The sequence below is a fragment of the Malus domestica genome, chromosome 16 (genome assembly GCF_042453785.1).
Source record: "Malus domestica chromosome 16, GDT2T_hap1".
NCBI lineage: Eukaryota > Viridiplantae > Streptophyta > Magnoliopsida > Rosales > Rosaceae > Malus > Malus domestica.
The window spans coordinates 26,233,249-26,252,250 of record NC_091676.1 but is presented as its reverse complement, the minus strand read 5'-3'; the positions used below and the strand labels follow the sequence as shown (position 1 = coordinate 26,252,250).

Genomic DNA, 19,002 nt, shown 5'->3' with positions numbered 1-19,002 from the left:
ACAATTCCATTATTGAAAAATTCTTGTAAAACTATCTCTAAGTGCTTCCTATATTCATTTCTATTTTTACTATGTACCAATATATCATCTACATAAACACTACAAAAGTAATCATGTTTCTTGAAAAATTGGTCCATCTTTCTTTGAAAGATCGATGGAGCATTTTTAAGTCCAAATAGCATAACAAGCCACTCAAAATGTCCTTTTGGACAAGTAAAAGCTGTCCACTCAATTAATTCTTCTGCTAATCGTATTTGCCAAAATCCTAATTTACAATCAAATTTACTAAAATATTTACTCTCTTGAATTTTATTTATAAGCTTATCTTTATTTGGTAACTTATAACTATCTTCATATGTATTATCATTTAATCTTTTGTAATTATAAACTATTCTAGTCTTGCCTCTCTTGAGCTGTGAAATCCCATCCTTGGAATTTCACCATTTATTACGTATCTCGTATTTTAAATTCGTATTTCGCGATTATGTTATCTTTATTAGTTAATTTTAATTCCATTAATTTTAAATTTAGTAATTGATTAGTTATCGAGTTGGAAATTTCATAATCAATCTTTATCTTTCGTTGACAATTTGAAGTTGCAACTAGTATTTTTAAATAGATCTTGAACCTACGAACGCATAGGTGAACGCCGTTTGCGAGTCCGAATTATAATGGTATAGTTACGGACGTTTGAAGTTGTGAACTATAGATTGTGGGAATCATGGGTTAAAGGTTAAGTTAGTTAAAAAAAAAGGAGGGGGGAGGGGACCTATCAGATTTTTAAAGGATATGAAAGGACCAATTAGGAAAAGAAGGGCCACTTTTCTCCCCCCTTATTTTGTGAAACCGTGAGCTCTACCAACCAATTTCAAACCGGCCAATTTCAGGCCAATTCCTCCATTTCCCAGCTGATTTTCCTATCTCCTTCACCTGCAACTTGCTCAATTATCTTCTTCCTTCCATCTCCACCAAAAATCAAGGATTTTTAAGGTCTAATTCGGGTAGAACTCCACCGAAGAACCTGGGGGTTTTCGACGGCAATTCATCATTCCGGTGAGTATCACCATTCACCATCACCCTTAATCAACTTCCCTTTGACCCAGGAACAAGACCCAACTAGTGGTTGGGGCGTAGGAACACCAAGGAAGCCGAATTGAAGAACACCCACCTTAGGGTTTCGACGGGTGCGAGCCAATTTGAGGGCCTTCCCGGCCAAATTGGACTCGGCCACAGGTATAAAGTTTACTCTACTTGTTGAGATCTTCATTCTTGTAAAATTTGAAAATTTTTGGAAAAAGTCAAATTTTCCGATGTGTGACATTCGATTTATGAAATGTTGTTGGTTGAATATATTTTCGATAAGGTCCGCCACTTGAATATTATAACAATTGACGATCTTACCATTGAATTAACACCAAATTTTAGTATGCTATTGTAAATATTGTTAAGGACCTTAGTTGTGGAAGACTTATGAGAGTTTCGGGTATGTGAATTTATCGAGAGAAACCTAAATGTGGACTTGTACTTTGTTTTAGGCGGTGATAGAGCTTGATGCCATGAATTCCATGCTAGAGTGCGTTAGTGTGGACCTTAGGTGAGTGATTTTAATCTATGTGATATGGTTATTACTTTGAAATATTTTGTGCTAATATATTTTGTGGTTACACCATGGATTCGTAAAATAGGTCTTATGCTAAATCATTGTTGTTTTAAAGTTGCCATCGATCTACTTATGTGACTTGGATATTTGAATTGTTGATGGATTGTGTTTTGATATATATACTTGATGGTTTGATAAACATGAGGGATTGTAAAGGACCATTAACCTAGCGTCATGGGGTTAGGTGACACTAAGTCTGCACCACGTAACAATGGTACATGGATGGTCCTGCTTGGTTAATCCGTGTTAGGGGACCATACTATTTGTGGATCGTGCTTGGTAAATCCGTGTTGGGCGATCCTTATATCCTAGTTATGGCCATACACATTTAGTGGTGATCATGCTTAGTTAATCCGCATTGGGTGATCACTTCCCAATAGTTGTAGGAGTGACTTTTCTTGGTTAATCCGCATTGGGGGATCACTACCTACTTGGTTACTTTCTCAGGGGTGGCTCTGCTTGGTTGATCCACTTTGGGGGGGCCACTTCCTATTTGGTTGCTTGCATAGGCTTCGGCCGAATGACATCTCTCTAGCTCTAACTTTGAGTGTATTCGTAAATTTTGGCTTCGAGAACTTTGATTTTTGATAAAAATAAAAAAAATAAAAAAAAGTCGTTGGATTTCTGTGTGACTCCTTCGAAATTGCAAGGTTTGGTATTGATTTCTTATGCATGATTTATGTTCAAGGTTTATAAATTATGATTGATGGCTGGTTTTATTATTGATATCATATACTTTGTATTATTGTCACTCTCACAAGTTTTGTAGCTTATCCAGGTTGTTGTTTGCCCGATGCACCATTCCGATGGTGTAGGCACTGATCTTTCAGGTAACAAGTTTGAGTAGCTTTCGAGGGGTTCGTAGGTGAGGTAGCAGTTCAGTTATTAGAGATTTGGAGTGTTAGGTTACCCTTACATCCTATCTTGTACTTTATCTTTTGGGACTTTCTTTTGAGCATCTCAAACTTGTTCTTAGTAAAGCAAAGATTATGCTTCTTTTTGGGATGTACATATTTGTAAATATCTTGTGAAGAACATAGCCACCTTCTTTTTATTTTGGGTTGCAGTTAAAGTTATTTCATTCCGTATGGTATGTCATATTCAACGAACGTTATTTTTCCTTTGCCACGTGTCGATTTTTGATGTATGTCGGGATCGAGGCATGACATGAGCTCTGAATGTTTTCTTACTATAAATGTTGATGATCTATGTCTAGACCTGGAGGGTCTTATTACATTTAAATTTAAGAATTCTTTTATTTGCTGCTCAAACTCCTGTTTATCTAATAAACTAAAAGGCATATTAGTTGTTTTTATGGTTAAATCTGGGTTAATTGTATCTAATTTTGCTAATATTTTATTTTTATTCCAATGCAACTGTGGGTCTTCTCCTATAATTCTAGTTTGCTCTGCTAATTGTAACAATTCTTCTAAACTCTTTGGTTTGTTTAACTGTAATATTTTTATACGATTTCTGTCTTCTATAATTGGATATTCATGTTCAAATATTTCTTCATCAAACTCTTCTATGTTATTATGCTCATCATTTTCTTTTGAGTTTTCTAAATAATAATTATCTTGGGCACTAGATTCTTCTATACTTATGCTTTTGTATGCTTCTACAACATTATTTTGGTCAGTTATTGTAATACCTCTTTTGAAAAAATGTTATGCTAGGATTTATAAATAAAAAATCTTGTAAACTTTTCAAAAAATTTAAACCTAAAATGAATGGCTATGAACCTACTGGTGAAACAAATGTTAACGGTAAATTAAATTGTTGTTTTTCTACTTTAATAGACTCATTATTAATGCAATGTGTTAAGTAAACTGGTCTTTTATCAAACTGTGTTATTCTCACCAGTTTTGCTAATTTTTGTCTATATTTTTCTGGTACTAACTCTTCTCTTATGACACTCTTTGTACTCACTGTATGTATCATAGTTGTTGTTTGTATCTTATGTTCTTTTGCTAATTCCATTTCACAATTTATGGTAATTAAAAAACTATTTTTTGGCTTTTCTATACTATAAATAGTATTTCCTAATATTTCAGTATTTTCTTGTGATTCTGCTGAATTAATTTCTAATAACTTATTATTATAACACATTTCGCACAATATTGAATATGTATTATAGTATTTATTTGCAACTAATTTACTACACTTATGACATTTTTCCGGCCAACCTAAAGTAATGTATTTATATTCTTCTTCATGTTGTTCTTCCATGAATGCACACATATACTCTTCTAAACTATAAATACTCTCATTATCACTTAAATCATCTAAACTATATATTGACTGTATATCTTCATCTTCTTCTAACTTAAACAACTTCATTAAATGTACTTTTTCTCTGGACTGTTTTCCTACTTTTGGACATTTAGGTCTAATATGTCCAGTCTCTCCATATGAATAACATTTACAACTACTCTTATCGTTTGGTGCTTTATATTTTCTAATCCAAGGTCTGCTACTTCTTTTCCTAAATTGTTTTGGAATAAATTTTCTCTTTCTATATGTTCTTGAAGGTCTTATGCTGAAATTCTTATTTTGTCTGTATGGTTTGTATGACTTATATTTCTTTTTGTATATTTTCTTGTGCTTCTTTTTCTTATTACAACCATATTGTTGTGGTAAATCTATATTTTTACAGCTCATGTAAAATTGTTTCCTAATCTGCCTTTTAGCTTTTATTTGGCTACACTCTTGTCTAAGTATATCATATACATGTTGAATTCTAGATCCTATTGCAATATCATTTTTCTTTGGATGCTTTTGCCATTCATTCCAAATCTTTTCTCCTATTGGTCCTTTTATTTTTGTCATATAAGTATCTAATAAATTAATATCACTAATTCTACATATTCTTCCTAAATATTTAAAGAAATCTGTGATATACTTAGCTATATACTGTAAATCACAAATTTGTAATTGTTCTAAATTTCTAATTGCTCTTATTTGTTATTGTTCACTTCTGCCATCTAACCTATTATGATCTAAAAATTCTTGTTTAATCAAAGTAACAAAACCATCTATATTAAAATATGTTTTAGCTGCCTGATGCTATTCTGGATTTTGGATTTTTCATTACTAGAAATAATAAAAAACTAAACCATCCAAAGTATGTTCAAAGTAATCTAACATATTTTGTGAATTGCTAAAATCTAACATTAATGATGCATGTACGCAACCTTTCTCCCATCTCTCAATAGTTCTCTCCCAATCTTGGGGATCTACATTATCTAAATTTAATATGTTACGTGCTATATTTATTTGTTCTAACCCTCTCAAATATGGAATCCTATTTTTTCTAGGTGGTTTTATCATACTTTCTTCTATGTAATCTACTTTTGCTTTTTCATTATATTGTTCATTTGTTGGTCTAAAAAATTGTTGATCAGTCCTACTTGCGTGCCCTAAATTTTCTACTCTTGATGTACTACTTTCTTCTACTCGATTACATTCTTATTTCAATTCTTATAAATTATTATATTCTTTTAATCCTAAAATAAGTTCTACTCCTATTTCTAAAATTAATTTTTTCGTCTCTTCATCTAAAATTCTATGTAGTCCTAATCATATGTCCTATATTTTTCTAAGTACTCTTCTTCATCTAAATGGTCAATATCTTCTATAAGCTTATCTACAATATGATCAAAAAATTTCTCAACTAAATTAATATCTAAATTATCAAAAGCCACATATATACTCTCATTTTCGATTTCACTTTCATCATCATCTATTTTTTCTAGTTGCTTGTAGTTACTAAACATAATTGTTGCTTGACCTGTACTAGTTTCATATATTTGTACTTTATCTGGTTGTCTATTTCTTGCTACTTGTAAATTATGTAATGTCCACTGAGTTCCTTCTAAAAAGCTATTATCTACGGGTTTTGCTTCTATTATATTTACATGTTTACTACCAAATGTTTGAACTAAATTTTGAAATTCTAAATTAAACTTATGATTGTATTTATCAGACATTTTACCAATATACATTAAGCTAATACATAAATTTTTATATTCTCCCTTCATATTATAATTTTTTGTTCTTATGCTTACTTTAATATATTTACTAAATTCATTAATTGTCATAACATAATTTGGAATACAACCTATGACTGCTAAGTTTGAACTTAAGTCTACTTCAGCTGTTGCTATTGCTGCTTGTTGGTGATTATCCCATCTATCATCATATATGTATACTAATGCTTTTGTGCCTACTTGTGCTCTGGTTAATCCTTCAATTTCAATTAATATTGTTCCTATATAAATCTGACTAAAATGTGATTTTCTCAAATGCATAACTGCTTCCTTACTAATTAAATTAAGGGTAACTTCTTTATCGATACAGCTAACTTCATGTTGACTGGTGCTACTTACAATTCTACTTTTGTTTTCAAATAAACCTAATTGATACAAGTTATATTTATTTTTCTGTGTTCTCTCAAAACCTCTTCTAATAAATTCTTGTGCTTCTTTTTTATTTGGATAAATATTTTCAGCTCTAACTACTTCTTTTCATTTTTTTTCCTAAAGAGTTCCATTTTTTATTATCAAAAGGATTTAGCTTAGGTCTTCTAATATTGTTATTTGCACTTAAAGTTAAATTTTCTAATTTATCTAGCAAAGATGGTGGAAGTGATGAAGATGTGTTATGTAAAACTTGGTTTATTTCTGCTATTTGTTTTTCAACTTGATCTAATTTTTCAGCCAAACTTAAAACTAATTGAATAATCAAATTATTTTGCCTAATGAGATTATTACTACTGGCTACTTGTGTTGAAAAATCTGTTAAACCTACTGGTTCTTTGTCCAACTTACTAATTTCTTTCAAAACTTGGATATATTTTCTGCTAGTTCTAGAATCGGTCATTAAATTAATAATTAAACTAATAATTTATCTATTTTATTATGAAACTTATCTACTTGTTCACTTAGCTCTTTTTGCACTAATTGAATTTTTTGGACTTCTAATTTTAACTGCTCAACTACTTCTAATGATCTAAGTTATACTTGCTTCGGCTTACTATATATGAGATCAACAAGCTCTTTTATCTCTCTTTTGCTAGGAAACTTTTGAATATTTTTATTATTAACTTCTAACTGCGATGTAATATAGTCTAAATTTTGTCTAATTGTTTTTATGGAATTTTTCTGAAAATACTCTAACAACTGGTTTAACAAATTATTATACTTTTTATTTTCTAATTTTATATTTTCTGCTTGACTAATAATAAGATCTACAATACTATTGGCTTGTGGATTTTCTTCACTATGCAAAATATGATTATGCTTTTTCAATGGAAAATAATAAACTAAACTATTTTGGTCTAAGGTTATTTTTCTTTTTTGAGGTTTACTAATTTCTAAATTAAGATAATCTATCATAAACTACAGTCTACATTTCTCTAGAGTTACGGCTAACTGGTTTCTTAGAAACTCTCTTTCTTCTCTCATGGTCTCTAAAACTTGATATGTTGCTCCTTTTGCTTCTAAAACTTTATGCTGCACTTCTGTATTATTATATTTACGAATAAATGAAAGATGCTCAAGATAACCAAGATAAAACTTCTGCTTCTTCAAATTACTGGTAATTCTTTTGGATATATATATATATATATGCTAATCTTCTCTTTATACTAGTTATAGTTGGGTGTCTGGAACAATAAATATTTGGTGGTTGTGGTTGGCAAGGTCTACAATGACAATAATATATGTTGTTCATATACAATAAACAAATATGATATTAGTTGTATCAATGATTTCCATCCTCAAGGTACTTTACTATTATAATTATACTATTAAAATGCTAAACTTGGCTCTGATACTAGATTCGCACAGCAGGCCCAGTTAAATAGTCGGATGGCTATTATAACAACTAGACATAAAACCTTGCACATGGAACTCGACATGTTTCAGCATGACGGTCACTCACAGTACAAGTATAATGCCTTAATGGCTGAACTTAGAGGTGCGAAGAACTCAGAGGTACCCTGGTTAATGTCCAGTTATTTATATGGCAAGCATTCAACTATAACAAAGTGCTCAAACAAAATATGATCGTTAGTTTAGCAGGTTAATAATATAACTACAATAGTGTTTCCCTGTTTTGGACTAGAAGTCTAATTTAACAAACACACTAAAGAAAGTAAAGAAAGCTTACCTAAGACTTGGAGATTGCTTGAATATGTTCACTTTAACTTTTATTGATATATGGAATGTTTACAAAGATAGTTGTTTACAAGAAAGTGTTTACAAGGATGCTATGAAGACTACGGATGCTTGAGAGTATGAAGATGGTGTGAGTATGAGAGTAGGGTGTTTAGGTGTTGAGTGGTTGAGGTGTCTTTTCAATGAATGAAACTCCCCTTATATATAGACTGAATGAGGATACAATGGTATTAAAAATAAATAGTGTGGACATCTCCTTGGTACTTGTCATTTGTCACTATGCATCTACTGTTGCTGAAATTGTCAGCATTGTTTCTGAAACGTGGCCTGATTTTTGCTTTACATGTGAACTTGCTTGTCTCCTTTTGCATGTGAATTTGCTGCATGGTTTGTCTCCTGGTGCACAATTTTTGCATGTGATATCCCTGAAACGATTTCTCCCTTAAAATGCTCTCTCTCTTGTCTTCTTTTACATGCCCATTTTGGGTATTATTGAATTGTTTTGTTCTTATGATTAAAATGAAAATTTTTGGGGGGTTTTGGTTAGTTTTCCAATATATATATAATATACATTTGAACGGTTGCTAACTACTACTAGCAATATAATTGGTGTGGCCTACAGGTAGTAACCATAACCATTTATTGCCGCATTTACCGGTACAAACCTCTCACAAATGTGTCTATTTGTTCAATACGAAACCATATTAGGTTTGTAACTTATTTTTTTACTTTTGGGTTTTGTTACTTATTTTATTTGGGTTGCATGGTAAGAAAGATTTTTATTTCAATTTGTATGAAATTTGAGAATACCAAACCATCCCGAAATACCGAAAATATTTCAGAAATCCCAAAAATTGGGAATACCGAAATTTTGGTTTGGGATTGGTCTTCAAATTCCCATCCCCAAAATTTTCAGTTTGGGATTCGAGATTCCATTTTTAGTTTGAGATCTCATACTGAACCACCCCTAAATATGAGATAGGATATAAAACGGTATGTCTCGTAAACATATGTTGTATGGAAGATGACGAGGGTCCAATGTCCTCACATGCATTTCGATATTTAGAAATATCATCTGTCGCTAATACGTACCAATCGGTATGGCCTTGAATTTCACCTTATCCTCTCAATTATATGATGAAGAAACTTCATGTTGTTTATATTATCTGACTCTTCTTGTTGTTTATATTATCTGATATACGTACACACACAAGATAGCTATTTTGATAACTCACGGGAAATCCTTCTTGGTTGTCATAATTTGGATCATGCTTCGTGTAGATATATCTGCAGGACGTGTCCATATGTTGCAAATCTAACCATTATACCTTTTGATTTAGGGTTGTGTGGTACTTCTCACACACCCTTTGTTAATTTATGTCCGTTGATCTTCTTCAATTCATCCGATCTGACGGTTGAAAACTAAAAAGGTGTGGGAGAAGTAAAAAGGGGTGTGTGGATATCACACCCCTTGATTTATTTGTCAATATTGTTTTATATTTTTTGTCACACCAGCCATGCTCTGCGTTTAAGTTGTTTCAACTAGATTCACTTGTATTAGAAAGTGTTATTTTTTTCGTCTTCAAATAGTTACCCTTTTAGAATCTTAGGAGTCTTTATTTTTGGTAATAATTCTTACTCCGTTAATATTGACTTCAAATGTTAATCTCGTTTCAAAGGTTACCTGCAGTTCATGAAAGGTTGATTCAAGGGATGCTTTTTACCCTTCTCTACATGTTTTGCAGGGGAAGTGAGAGTTGAAATTTAATTTTTTATATATAATTTTTTAACTTTACAATTTAAACTCTGTATTTATTAGATGGATTCACTTGACTAGTGAGCTCCATAACTCTGTATCTCCAAGATCAACACTTTCAAGTGGTGAGTTTTTGTATTCCTCAAGAGTGTTGGAGACTCGAGAATTCAATATGGTACACATAAACCCAATATATATTATACTGTTAAATTATGCAGATAAGATATATATATTTTTTTGTTGGAATTTAGGATTATTTTATTATTTGAATTTGGGCTTAGCCCATTAGTATTAGGACTTCGTTTTCTTACTTATTAAGGTTCGGTTAGTTCTCTATATATATGATGCTTTGTAACTCGTAGAATATCAAGCTAGTCACGATGTTGTCTCTTAAGGTTTTGTAGTCGTTCTGGCATTCTTCTCTATTAATAATATTCTTATTATTCTTGTTAGTCTTGTTCGTTACGCACTCTGATATTCAACTTAGTATCAGAGCAGGTTAAATCATTCGGGAATTAATCTGTTTTGGGGTTGATATCGATTTGTTTGTTCATTCAGTATCAGTTTTGTTTTAATTAGGGTTTTGTTGTTTGAAAACAAAGGAAAAAAGTTGAATATGTTTGCTTGGGGTTAGGAGGCACACCACACTGTTCGCCATTCATTATCTGCCAGAACCCAAACTTGCACCAAAGCAACCGCTTGCATCCATCCCCCATACCTGAAAACCCCAGCACTGAAGGAACCTGCAACCCAAATCCCAACCCGCCGATCTGACCGATCCACCATACCACTGCTACCCCTTTGTCTCGCACCGCTGATGTACCTACTGCCATCCCTGACTCCAAATGCTTCGCTCCCGGACCTGCTTCTGCACATCTGTCGCTATGCCAACCAAGCCCACCTGATCAAATTTGTTGAACCCATCAACCTGCATCAAACCCGCCATCATGCCCACCAGAAAACAAAAAAAAGGAAAAAAGGAAAAAGAAAAAAAGAGAAAGAAAAAGATAAAGCTTGCCTTGTCGTGTCTGCCTAATGGAATTTGCCTTTTCGTGTCCGCCTAACGGAGCTTGTCTTGTCTTGTCCGCCTAACGAAGCTTGCATCCACATCTGTTTGTTGGCAAACTCATGACATGTACCACCATGAGTTTGACGGGGGTGTTGGAATTTAGGATTATTTTATTGTTTGAATTTGGGCTTAGCCCATTAGTATTAGGGTTTCATTTTCTTGCTTATTAGGGTTATGTTAGTTCTCTATATATATGATGCTTTGTAGCTCGTAGAATATCAAGCTAGTCAAGATGTAGTCTCTTAGGGTTTTGTAGCCGTTCCGGCATTCTTCTCTATTAATAATATTCTTATTATTCTTGTTAGTCTTGTTCGTTGCGGACTCTGATATTCAACTTTTAATTAAAAACAAGATATATAATATTTCAAAGGGCATACAGTAGAAATGTTACATTATTCACCCTGATCAGTACGCAGTCACTCAAGTGAAGAGTCAGTTTTGTGATCAGATCGGGAGAACGCAAGAACATCATCAGGGCCTTTAGCTCCACCGCGGTTTCCGCCGTCATGACTGATTATGCACTCTTGAATGATTGCTTTAGCCACTGGGTCAAATCCAACCCTCATATTCTTGCTTGCTACAGACTCATCGTCAGTTATTGTATATTCTTCTTTCCTCCCTCCTCCTCTCTTTTTCTCTTCCTCCATCAGCTGCTCTCTTCTCTCTTTGTAAGCCTCCATTGCTTCTCTCTCTCTCTCTCTCTCTCTCTCTCTCTCTCTCTCTCTCTCTCTCTCTCTCTCTCTCTCTCTCTCTCTCTATATATATATATATATATATATATATATATGTGTGTGTGTGTGTGTGTGTGTGTGTATTGGTTTGGATATGTACACAAACGAACCTTATAATAAAATATGAAAAGGAGAGGACACGCGGTCTCTCGGGCATATGATAAATCTACATGCAGGGGATAGGTGTAATACAACGGCGTCTCCTCTAGTATGGCGACCGCACTTACGTAAGTAGGTATGGCGACCGCACGTACGTATGAAGGTAGCAACTTGCACTAAAAAGAGACAAATTGTTTATAATTTTGGTCCGACAATTTATAAAAATTGAAGAAGCCCATTTAGGAATAAGAAAGTTACATCGTGATTGAGATTGTATCTCGATGAAACTATACATGAATAAAAAGTTAGATACATTTAGTAAATTTTTTTTTTTCTATAGATAAACAAAACAGGGAAAAACCCATCTTTAAAAAAAAAACAAAACAAAAGCCCTTTTTTATAAGTTAAAAGTCATTCCAGCCATTCCGTCGTGTAATGTTAGTCGCGTAAATATCGTTGGTGCAGAGTTCACCCGACGAATAGTACAAAATCGTCAAACAAATTGTATTTTACCCAACAAAATTATTTCATCAAGTAAAGTGCATTGATCAACTTGGCCCAACGAATGAAATATGTGCCACACTGTTATTTCGCCAGGTTTTCGGCAACAAAAAATTTTAAAATATTTTTCCCAATGAAAGAATCGTCGAACAACGTTTTTAAATTTTTTGTTTAAAATTCTTAACTAAAACAATATTTAAATTAAATATTGGGTAAATTACACAGTAGCCCCTCAGGTTTTGAGGTCTATTACAACTCCATACAACAACTTTAAAACATTTCACTTTCATACCTCAAGTACTATTTTATTTCAATATAATACATCCGTTAGATTTTCCATCCATTAATCTGTTAAATGCTGACGTGACTACCACATTTGTGCCACGTGGCTGCCAAATCTCTGCCACGTGGCAAAAAAATTAATTTTTTAATTTTGTTTTTCTTTTCTTCCTCCCTCTTCTTTTTCTTCTTCTTTGTCTCTGGGGTTGGGGGGGGGGTTAGGGACGTTTTTTTTTTTTCTTTTATTCCTCCCTCTTCTTCTTCTTCTTCTTCCTCTTCTTTTTCTTCTTCTTCCTCTTCTTCTTCTTCTTTGTCGCTGGGGTTGGGGGGGGTGTTTGGGACAAATTTTTTTTTTTCTCTTCTTCTTCTTCTTCTTCTTCTTCTTCTTCTTCTTCTTCTTCTTCTTCTTCTTCTTCTTCTTCTTCTTCTTCTTCTTCTTCTTTGTCGATGGGGTTGGGGGGGGGGGTTTGGGACAATTTTTTTTTTTCTTCCTCCCTCTTCTTTTTCTTCTTCTTCCTCTTCTTCTTTTTCTTTGTCGCTGGGTTTTTTTTTTTTGGGGGGGGGGGTGTTAGGGACAAATTTTTTTTTTTTTCTTCCTCCCTCTTCTTTTTCTTCTTCTTCCTCTTCTTCTTTTTCTTTGTCGCTGGGGTTTTTTTTTTGGGGGGGGGTGTTAGGGACAAATTTTTTTTTTCTTTTCTTCCTCCCTCTTCTTCTTCTTCTGGGTCGTTGGGGGGGGGGGAGAGGGACAAATTTTTTTTTTTTCTTTTCTTCCTCCCTCTTCTTCTTCTTCTTCCTCTTCTTCTTTTCTTTTGTATCGCTGGGGTTGGGGAGGGGGGGTTATGGACAAATTTTTTTTTTCTTTTCTTCCTCCCTCTTCTTCTTCTTCTTCTGGGTCGCTAGGTGGGGGGGGGGAGGACAATTTTTTTTTTCTTTTTCTTTCTTCCTCCCTATTCTTCTTCTTCTTGCAGATCTAGGTTTTTTTTTTTTTTTTTGAGAAAATTCAGGTTTTTTTTTTTAAAAAAAAAAATTTAATTTTATTTGCCACGTGGCAGACATTTGGCAGCCACGTCAGCATTTAACGGATTAATGGATGGAAAATCTAACGGATGTATTATATTGAAATAAAATAGTACTTGAGGTATGAAAGTGAAATGTTTTAAAGTTGTTGTATGAGGTTGAAATGGACCCCAAACCTAAGGTATGAAAGTGTAATTTACCCTTAAATATTTATTTATTCTATTCTTTAATATTTTGATTTATTTTAAAATTTTAGATTATTATAAATAAAATATTCATACAATTATATGTAAAATACTAAACTAACTACGACTACTGGGTGGCTGGTGGGATGGTGGCTGAAGGTCGCTCAGAGGATCAAGAAGGCAAATGTAAGAGGGTGACATTGTTTGGGCTATCCCAGCAATGTAAGCAGAAGGCCCTCCTCTCGCTAGTGCATGACTACCTCCCGAGCTTCTTCTTGATGGCGCACAACTTATTCTCGTTGGCGTGCTTCTTCTCTAGCTTCTTATCCTCGCTAGCACATGATTGTTAGCTCTATCTCCAACTAGTGTAGTCTGGAAGACACCTTGCACATAGTCAGACTACTAGATGAACCTTCAGAGATCTCAAACTCGATCCAACCCGCTCCTAGGTCGTTTTGCCTTTTCTTCGCCCAACCCCATCCATCAACAACTGCAAAGACACATCTAGATCAAGTGTCAGCTCTTCCATTGGCGTATCTAGTCATTGTTGGGAGAGGTAGGCGAGGTACTAGTCCTTCTTTTGCAACATAGAAGCTTAAAAAAACAATTAAAATTATCGATCATAGTTTTGAAATTTATAAGGGCATGTATATCCCCCAAGCCTCAACTTCCGAAAAAAAATGAACCATGTTCACACTATTCCCGGATTTGAAAAGATAGGGGCCAGAACCGGAGTGATGAAGGTACGGCTTTGCTTCCCAGCTAGCCTTATTTGCTGTCGATTTTTGTTGTAATTAAAAATTTTAATTAAAGTTAAATATCAACAAAAAAAAGTGGAAGAAAAATATAAAGAAAACCTACCAAAAATGTCGGGCTCCGAAAATGACCACATAACCACTCCCACTTGGCAATCTTCTCTGCAAACTCTGGGGGTGATCGATAGAAACATCAACAGGAAATGCACAAGTGTTGTAGTACAAGTGCATCTCGTACTTCCACTCCTTGTACCGCTTAGCCCACACCCGGTTTATGTACTCTTCCGTACCCAGGTGGTGCATGTCGATGGATAATTGGATACATTGGTCTGAAATAAACAAAAAAAAAAAGTGTTGTTAGCTTAAAAAATGCATTTAATAAAAAAAAAAAAAAAAAAAAAGCATGGGACACTTGGTGCAGACGATGGTACTCATGTCGTGAGTCAACAAGCTGTTGACTTTCAGGTTCACTTGCCAATTGAGTGGTTGTAATCGATCACGATCTGGTTATGCTATAAGCCAGTGATCTGGTTGGAGGTCAAATCTCATCCCCCACACTTTGGTCTTCTTCCCAGTTGTGAGTTCTCCGTCTCCTTTCGGGCGCACAGTTACCGAATCGGCATCAGCCTCCTCAGTTTTAACAAGGTGAGGTGGGGCTGGCACATGTTCGTGCCGTCTCTGGCTATAAACATGCCTGGCAGATCGAGGCACCCAACCTGATGCAGCAAATGTACTGGGGCATGCCGACGACTCGGCATTGGCCGCCTGGGTTCTACTCGGTATCTCGGCCGCCGGGTCACTCTAGCCCAAAGTGGAGGCAGAGTGGCGACCACTATTGATCAACCACGATGATATCTATGAAAAAATAACACAATAAATTTCGTTCACACAAATTTAATTTGGTTCCTACAATTTTATTTATTTTTCCTACAAATTTAATTTCCTTACTACAAATTTAATTACTTCCCTACAAATTTAATTTAATTCCTACAAATTTAATTTCTTTCTTACAAATTTAATTTCTTTCCTATTTTCGTAATATTTCACAAATTTTCACATATTTATACAATTTTTACAAATTTTCAACAAATTTCACATATTTCTTACAATTCTCACATATTTCTACAATTATTCAAATTTCTGTATTTTCCTATAATTTCACATATTAACTGCAATTTTCACATATCATATTCACAATTTTCACAATTTTCACAATTTCACCATAAGACATATTCACAATTTCACAAGATCACATTTCGACATTTTCACAATTTCACAATTTCACAATATCGATTTTACTGATATTATAATCTAGGTTCCTCCAAAAGTCTATGACCCAACTCGATTTTACTCTGATTCTTGATGATTACCCCATATATAGGAATCGTATTACATATTTGAAGCTTCTACGTTTAATTATTTCTGCTTATTGGTAAATCGAGAAGTTTTTTTATTTTGAGAATGTTTGTAACTGACATTTGTAAGCTATATTGATTAGTAATGAAATAATTAGTTTTTTAAGAGAAAAATGAATCAATCTTAAGAGTGGAACAGCATTGAAAAGCAGCACTAGACAAGTTGTGTAAATATAGTTTAACTATTGCTTAGTGGTCAAAGCACCACAATGCGGTTATATTTCGAACAACTCTTTATTTGTATAATATTGGTGTAAATGGTAAAACTATCAACAACTACTATTTATTTTATGTAAATATGTTGTACATGTTTAATGGTATAGCACCACTTAGCACTACAATCTAGTTGTATTCATCTTCACTTGTAAGAGAGGTTTTAGGTTCGATTCTCGCCAAGTCGAAGTTGAATCACATTACTATGGCAAGCCCATTGTAAGGCTTAACACACTCTCTCATCCCCTTAGTGTGGATACCACCGATTGTTTCAGAAAAAAGAAAACTAAAAGAGGGGAAGGGTTAAGGGTTAGAGGATTGACTCTGAAAGCTGTTATAAGATATACATTGCGGAAGACGGTCTAGAGTCATCATACCCGAAGAGGGGAAGGGTTGAGCGTTAGTGAAAATTCGTCAATGGACACCAAAAGCGCACATTAAAGTTGCACATCTTAACCAGAGCTATTAGATTCGTTCGGTCAAATGTCTAACAGTTCTACAAGAGAGAGCCTGTCAGGGTTAGAGGAACGATGTGTGTGTGTGTGTGTGTGTGTGTGTGTGTGTGTGAGAGAGAGAGAGAGAGAGAGAGAGAGAGAGAGAGAGAGAGAGAGAGAGAGAGCGCAGATAGGGCTTTTGCTTTGATGTCCACCAAACAGTCGCTTCAAACAGTCACTACTTGCTAATCTGATTCGATTCATACAAAGTTCTGATGCCAACAACAAAAACAAAACCTTAAACCCTAAATCTTCATACTCCAAAGTTTTGATTCTGCAAGACCCTAAATCCTAGATTTTTTTGCAAAATCTAAACCCTTGTTCTTCGTATATTTTTGTGATAAATTACCTTACCTTTGAATTTGGTATAATTTGTTCTCCGGTACGTTGAAATTTTGAATAAACTGATCGGCAAGGACAGCAGATTCTGATGGCATGAGAACTTGAAACCAAAAATGTAGTATGCATACTCCTATTTAATACTTTGTATAATGCTTGGCATCAACTACATGAAATAGGACTAGTACTGAGAATCCAATGCTCCTAAACTTGCATTCCACAATATTTCATGGTAAGAAAAATCAATGCCAAACCATGTTTGTAAAGATATCACCAATTAGATTTCACGACGAAATAGGAGAACTAAGTCTTAAAAGGTTGATGGACGCAAAATAAAAGAAGTGAACACCTCAAAATTTCAAAAAGAAATGTACTTGCATAAATCTAATTCATCCTCCTGATGAGCTCATTGATATAGTCTTCACGGTTTCCAGCATCACCGCCTTCAACATAGTGATTTCTCTTCTTCTTCAGACCACCGAGAGGAGCCTTAAGCTTAAATGGCCAAAGGAAGTTATTTGCCTCCTTGAAGTGAGGCCCAACAGTCAAGATCTCATGGATAAGATCCTCCACACAGATAATTCCAAACTTGCCCAAAGCCTGTGATTTCAAGAAATGTCAATGAAAGAACGCCAATGTGTTTAAACAAAAATTGATCACGTTATTAAACTTTACTAATCATGTACTTTCTCTACCTGTTCAACAATTGAATTGTCAGTCAAAGCAGTTCTCTGCTTGTTAAGTTTCCCATAACCCCTCTTGTAGATTAACTCCTTGACACTCTTCAAATTAGGATACCTGAAGTCCATTACATCAAATTAACAAAACAACCCGGGATAAACGATCATGAGACTATGAAGCTCGAAACGAAAAAAATGACATACCCGTAGGTCACATAGGGTTCAACCCTGTGAAGCATGTTCAATGTGGCCTTGTTTACTTTCAAGAACACACCATTGAATATCTGCTACAACCCAAAAAACGAATGAAAACCAGAGAATTAAAATATCAATTGCATTTTATTACTCCACTGCAATTACCCATTCCAGAAATACTAGATTCGATCAGGATTATACCTGTCTCAAACGAAGAAGCTGCAAAATCTTCTTAGTTTTTGGGTCAATAGCATTGATTCTGAATGTTAAAAAACACCAAGACAAAGATCACAATCAGCATTAAACCAAATACAAACCCAATCAACAAGTGGCCCTCTACCACAGTGGTAGAGAGGAGCGTTTGGCATGGGTTCGAACCCCGTCGGCTCCCTAATCCAACATTTTATCTAACAAATCGTTCTTTCCCTAATCCAACATTTTATCTAACAAATCGTTCTTTTGACGAAAAAAACAAAACAAAAACAAACAAACCCAATCAGCATTAAACCAAATTCATACATACCCACGAATCCTGATGATGAACAACAGCTTGGCCTCTGGGTTTACATAAAACCCACCCTTCAGTTTCGCTTCGCGCTTCAATCGAATCAACTCCTTTTGCTGAAAAAAAGGGGACAAATTAGACCATCAAAACCCAATTGAAATCCCAGTACCAATTCCAAAATTGATCAAATAAATAGAACAGTACTAATCAAACGCGTATTGCATATGTACCTCCTCATCGTACTCCTTGGCGTACTGCTTGGCCCGGTTGTAGATCAGCTTGCGGTTTTCGGAGCTCTTCTTCTTGGCAGATTCGAGGTCTTGCTTTTTAGCAAGGGCCCATTGCTCCTCTCTCTTTCTCTTCTTCAGCACTGACTCCGGAACCACCGGCGCCGCCTTCACTTCTTCGCCCATCTCTCTCTCTCTCTGCAAAAATGGTATCAGGAGTAGAAGAAGTACAAAGGAGGAGCGTGCGGGTGGCGGCTGCAGATAAAGAGAGATGGAAGAAATAAAAATTAGGGTTTTAGGTGTTGGCTATAATCTAGAGCTGACAAGGCGTCGCGTTTAGTGGATGGGTCGGATTGAGCAAAAACTGTTTTTATATGGGTGATCCAAATCCGACCGGTTAAGCTTAAGTAGTAATCCAAATTCGACCTATTATATTAATAAATTAACCACTTCACCCATTAACTATAGATTTTTGAAATTTTATTTGATAGTGTTGCTTTAAATTGGACTCAATTACTGTTGGAACAAACTATTTTCGTCAATTGTTTCTTTGTTACTCAACGCTACAAAAATGCTTGAAGGAGAAAGTTACGAGTGTGTCGCTGTTAGATGTTGTCAACAAGTAAAAATTATGTTGTGGTGTGAGTGTGTATTGGCTTTTCTTAACTTTGGAACCAAACGATTATGAAAGAGAGAGACTGAG

At 34.6% G+C, this 19,002-nt stretch overlaps 1 protein-coding gene and 1 long non-coding RNA gene across 2 annotated transcripts; both read right to left on the bottom strand.

Moving 5' to 3' along the window:
• Positions 1–13,523: 13,523 nt before the first annotated feature.
• Positions 13,524–14,560, bottom strand: LOC114822026 (uncharacterized). The gene is made up of 2 exons (XR_011577182.1): positions 14,338–14,560; positions 13,524–14,251 (listed from the first exon to the last, which is right to left on the bottom strand). It is a non-coding gene; the product is annotated as an uncharacterized lncRNA (long non-coding RNA).
• A 2,388-nt stretch (positions 14,561–16,948) lies between these two features.
• On the bottom strand, positions 16,949–18,693 carry LOC114822025 (large ribosomal subunit protein uL30y-like). The gene is made up of 6 exons (XM_029095903.2): positions 18,303–18,693; positions 18,091–18,188; positions 17,769–17,826; positions 17,577–17,656; positions 17,388–17,490; positions 16,949–17,292 (listed from the first exon to the last, which is right to left on the bottom strand). Exons 1-6 carry the CDS (start codon positions 18,483–18,485, stop codon positions 17,077–17,079), a joined length of 738 nt encoding a protein of 245 aa, XP_028951736.1. The 5' UTR covers positions 18,486–18,693; the 3' UTR covers positions 16,949–17,076.
• Positions 18,694–19,002: the final 309 nt, after the last annotated feature.

Bases quoted from the DNA above. Each gene is read 5' to 3' on its own strand.
- LOC114822025 (XM_029095903.2), bottom strand. From the start codon at position 18,485: ATGGGCGAAGAAGTGAAGGCGGCGCCGGTGGTTCCGGAGTCAGTGCTG. The intron at 18,189-18,302 runs GTACATATGCAA...CCTTTTTTTCAG, and splicing joins CCAAGGAGTACGATGAGGAG to CAAAAGGAGTTGATTCGATT. The intron at 17,827-18,090 runs GTATGTATGAAT...TTTAACATTCAG, and splicing joins TTCATCATCAGGATTCGTGG to AATCAATGCTATTGACCCAA.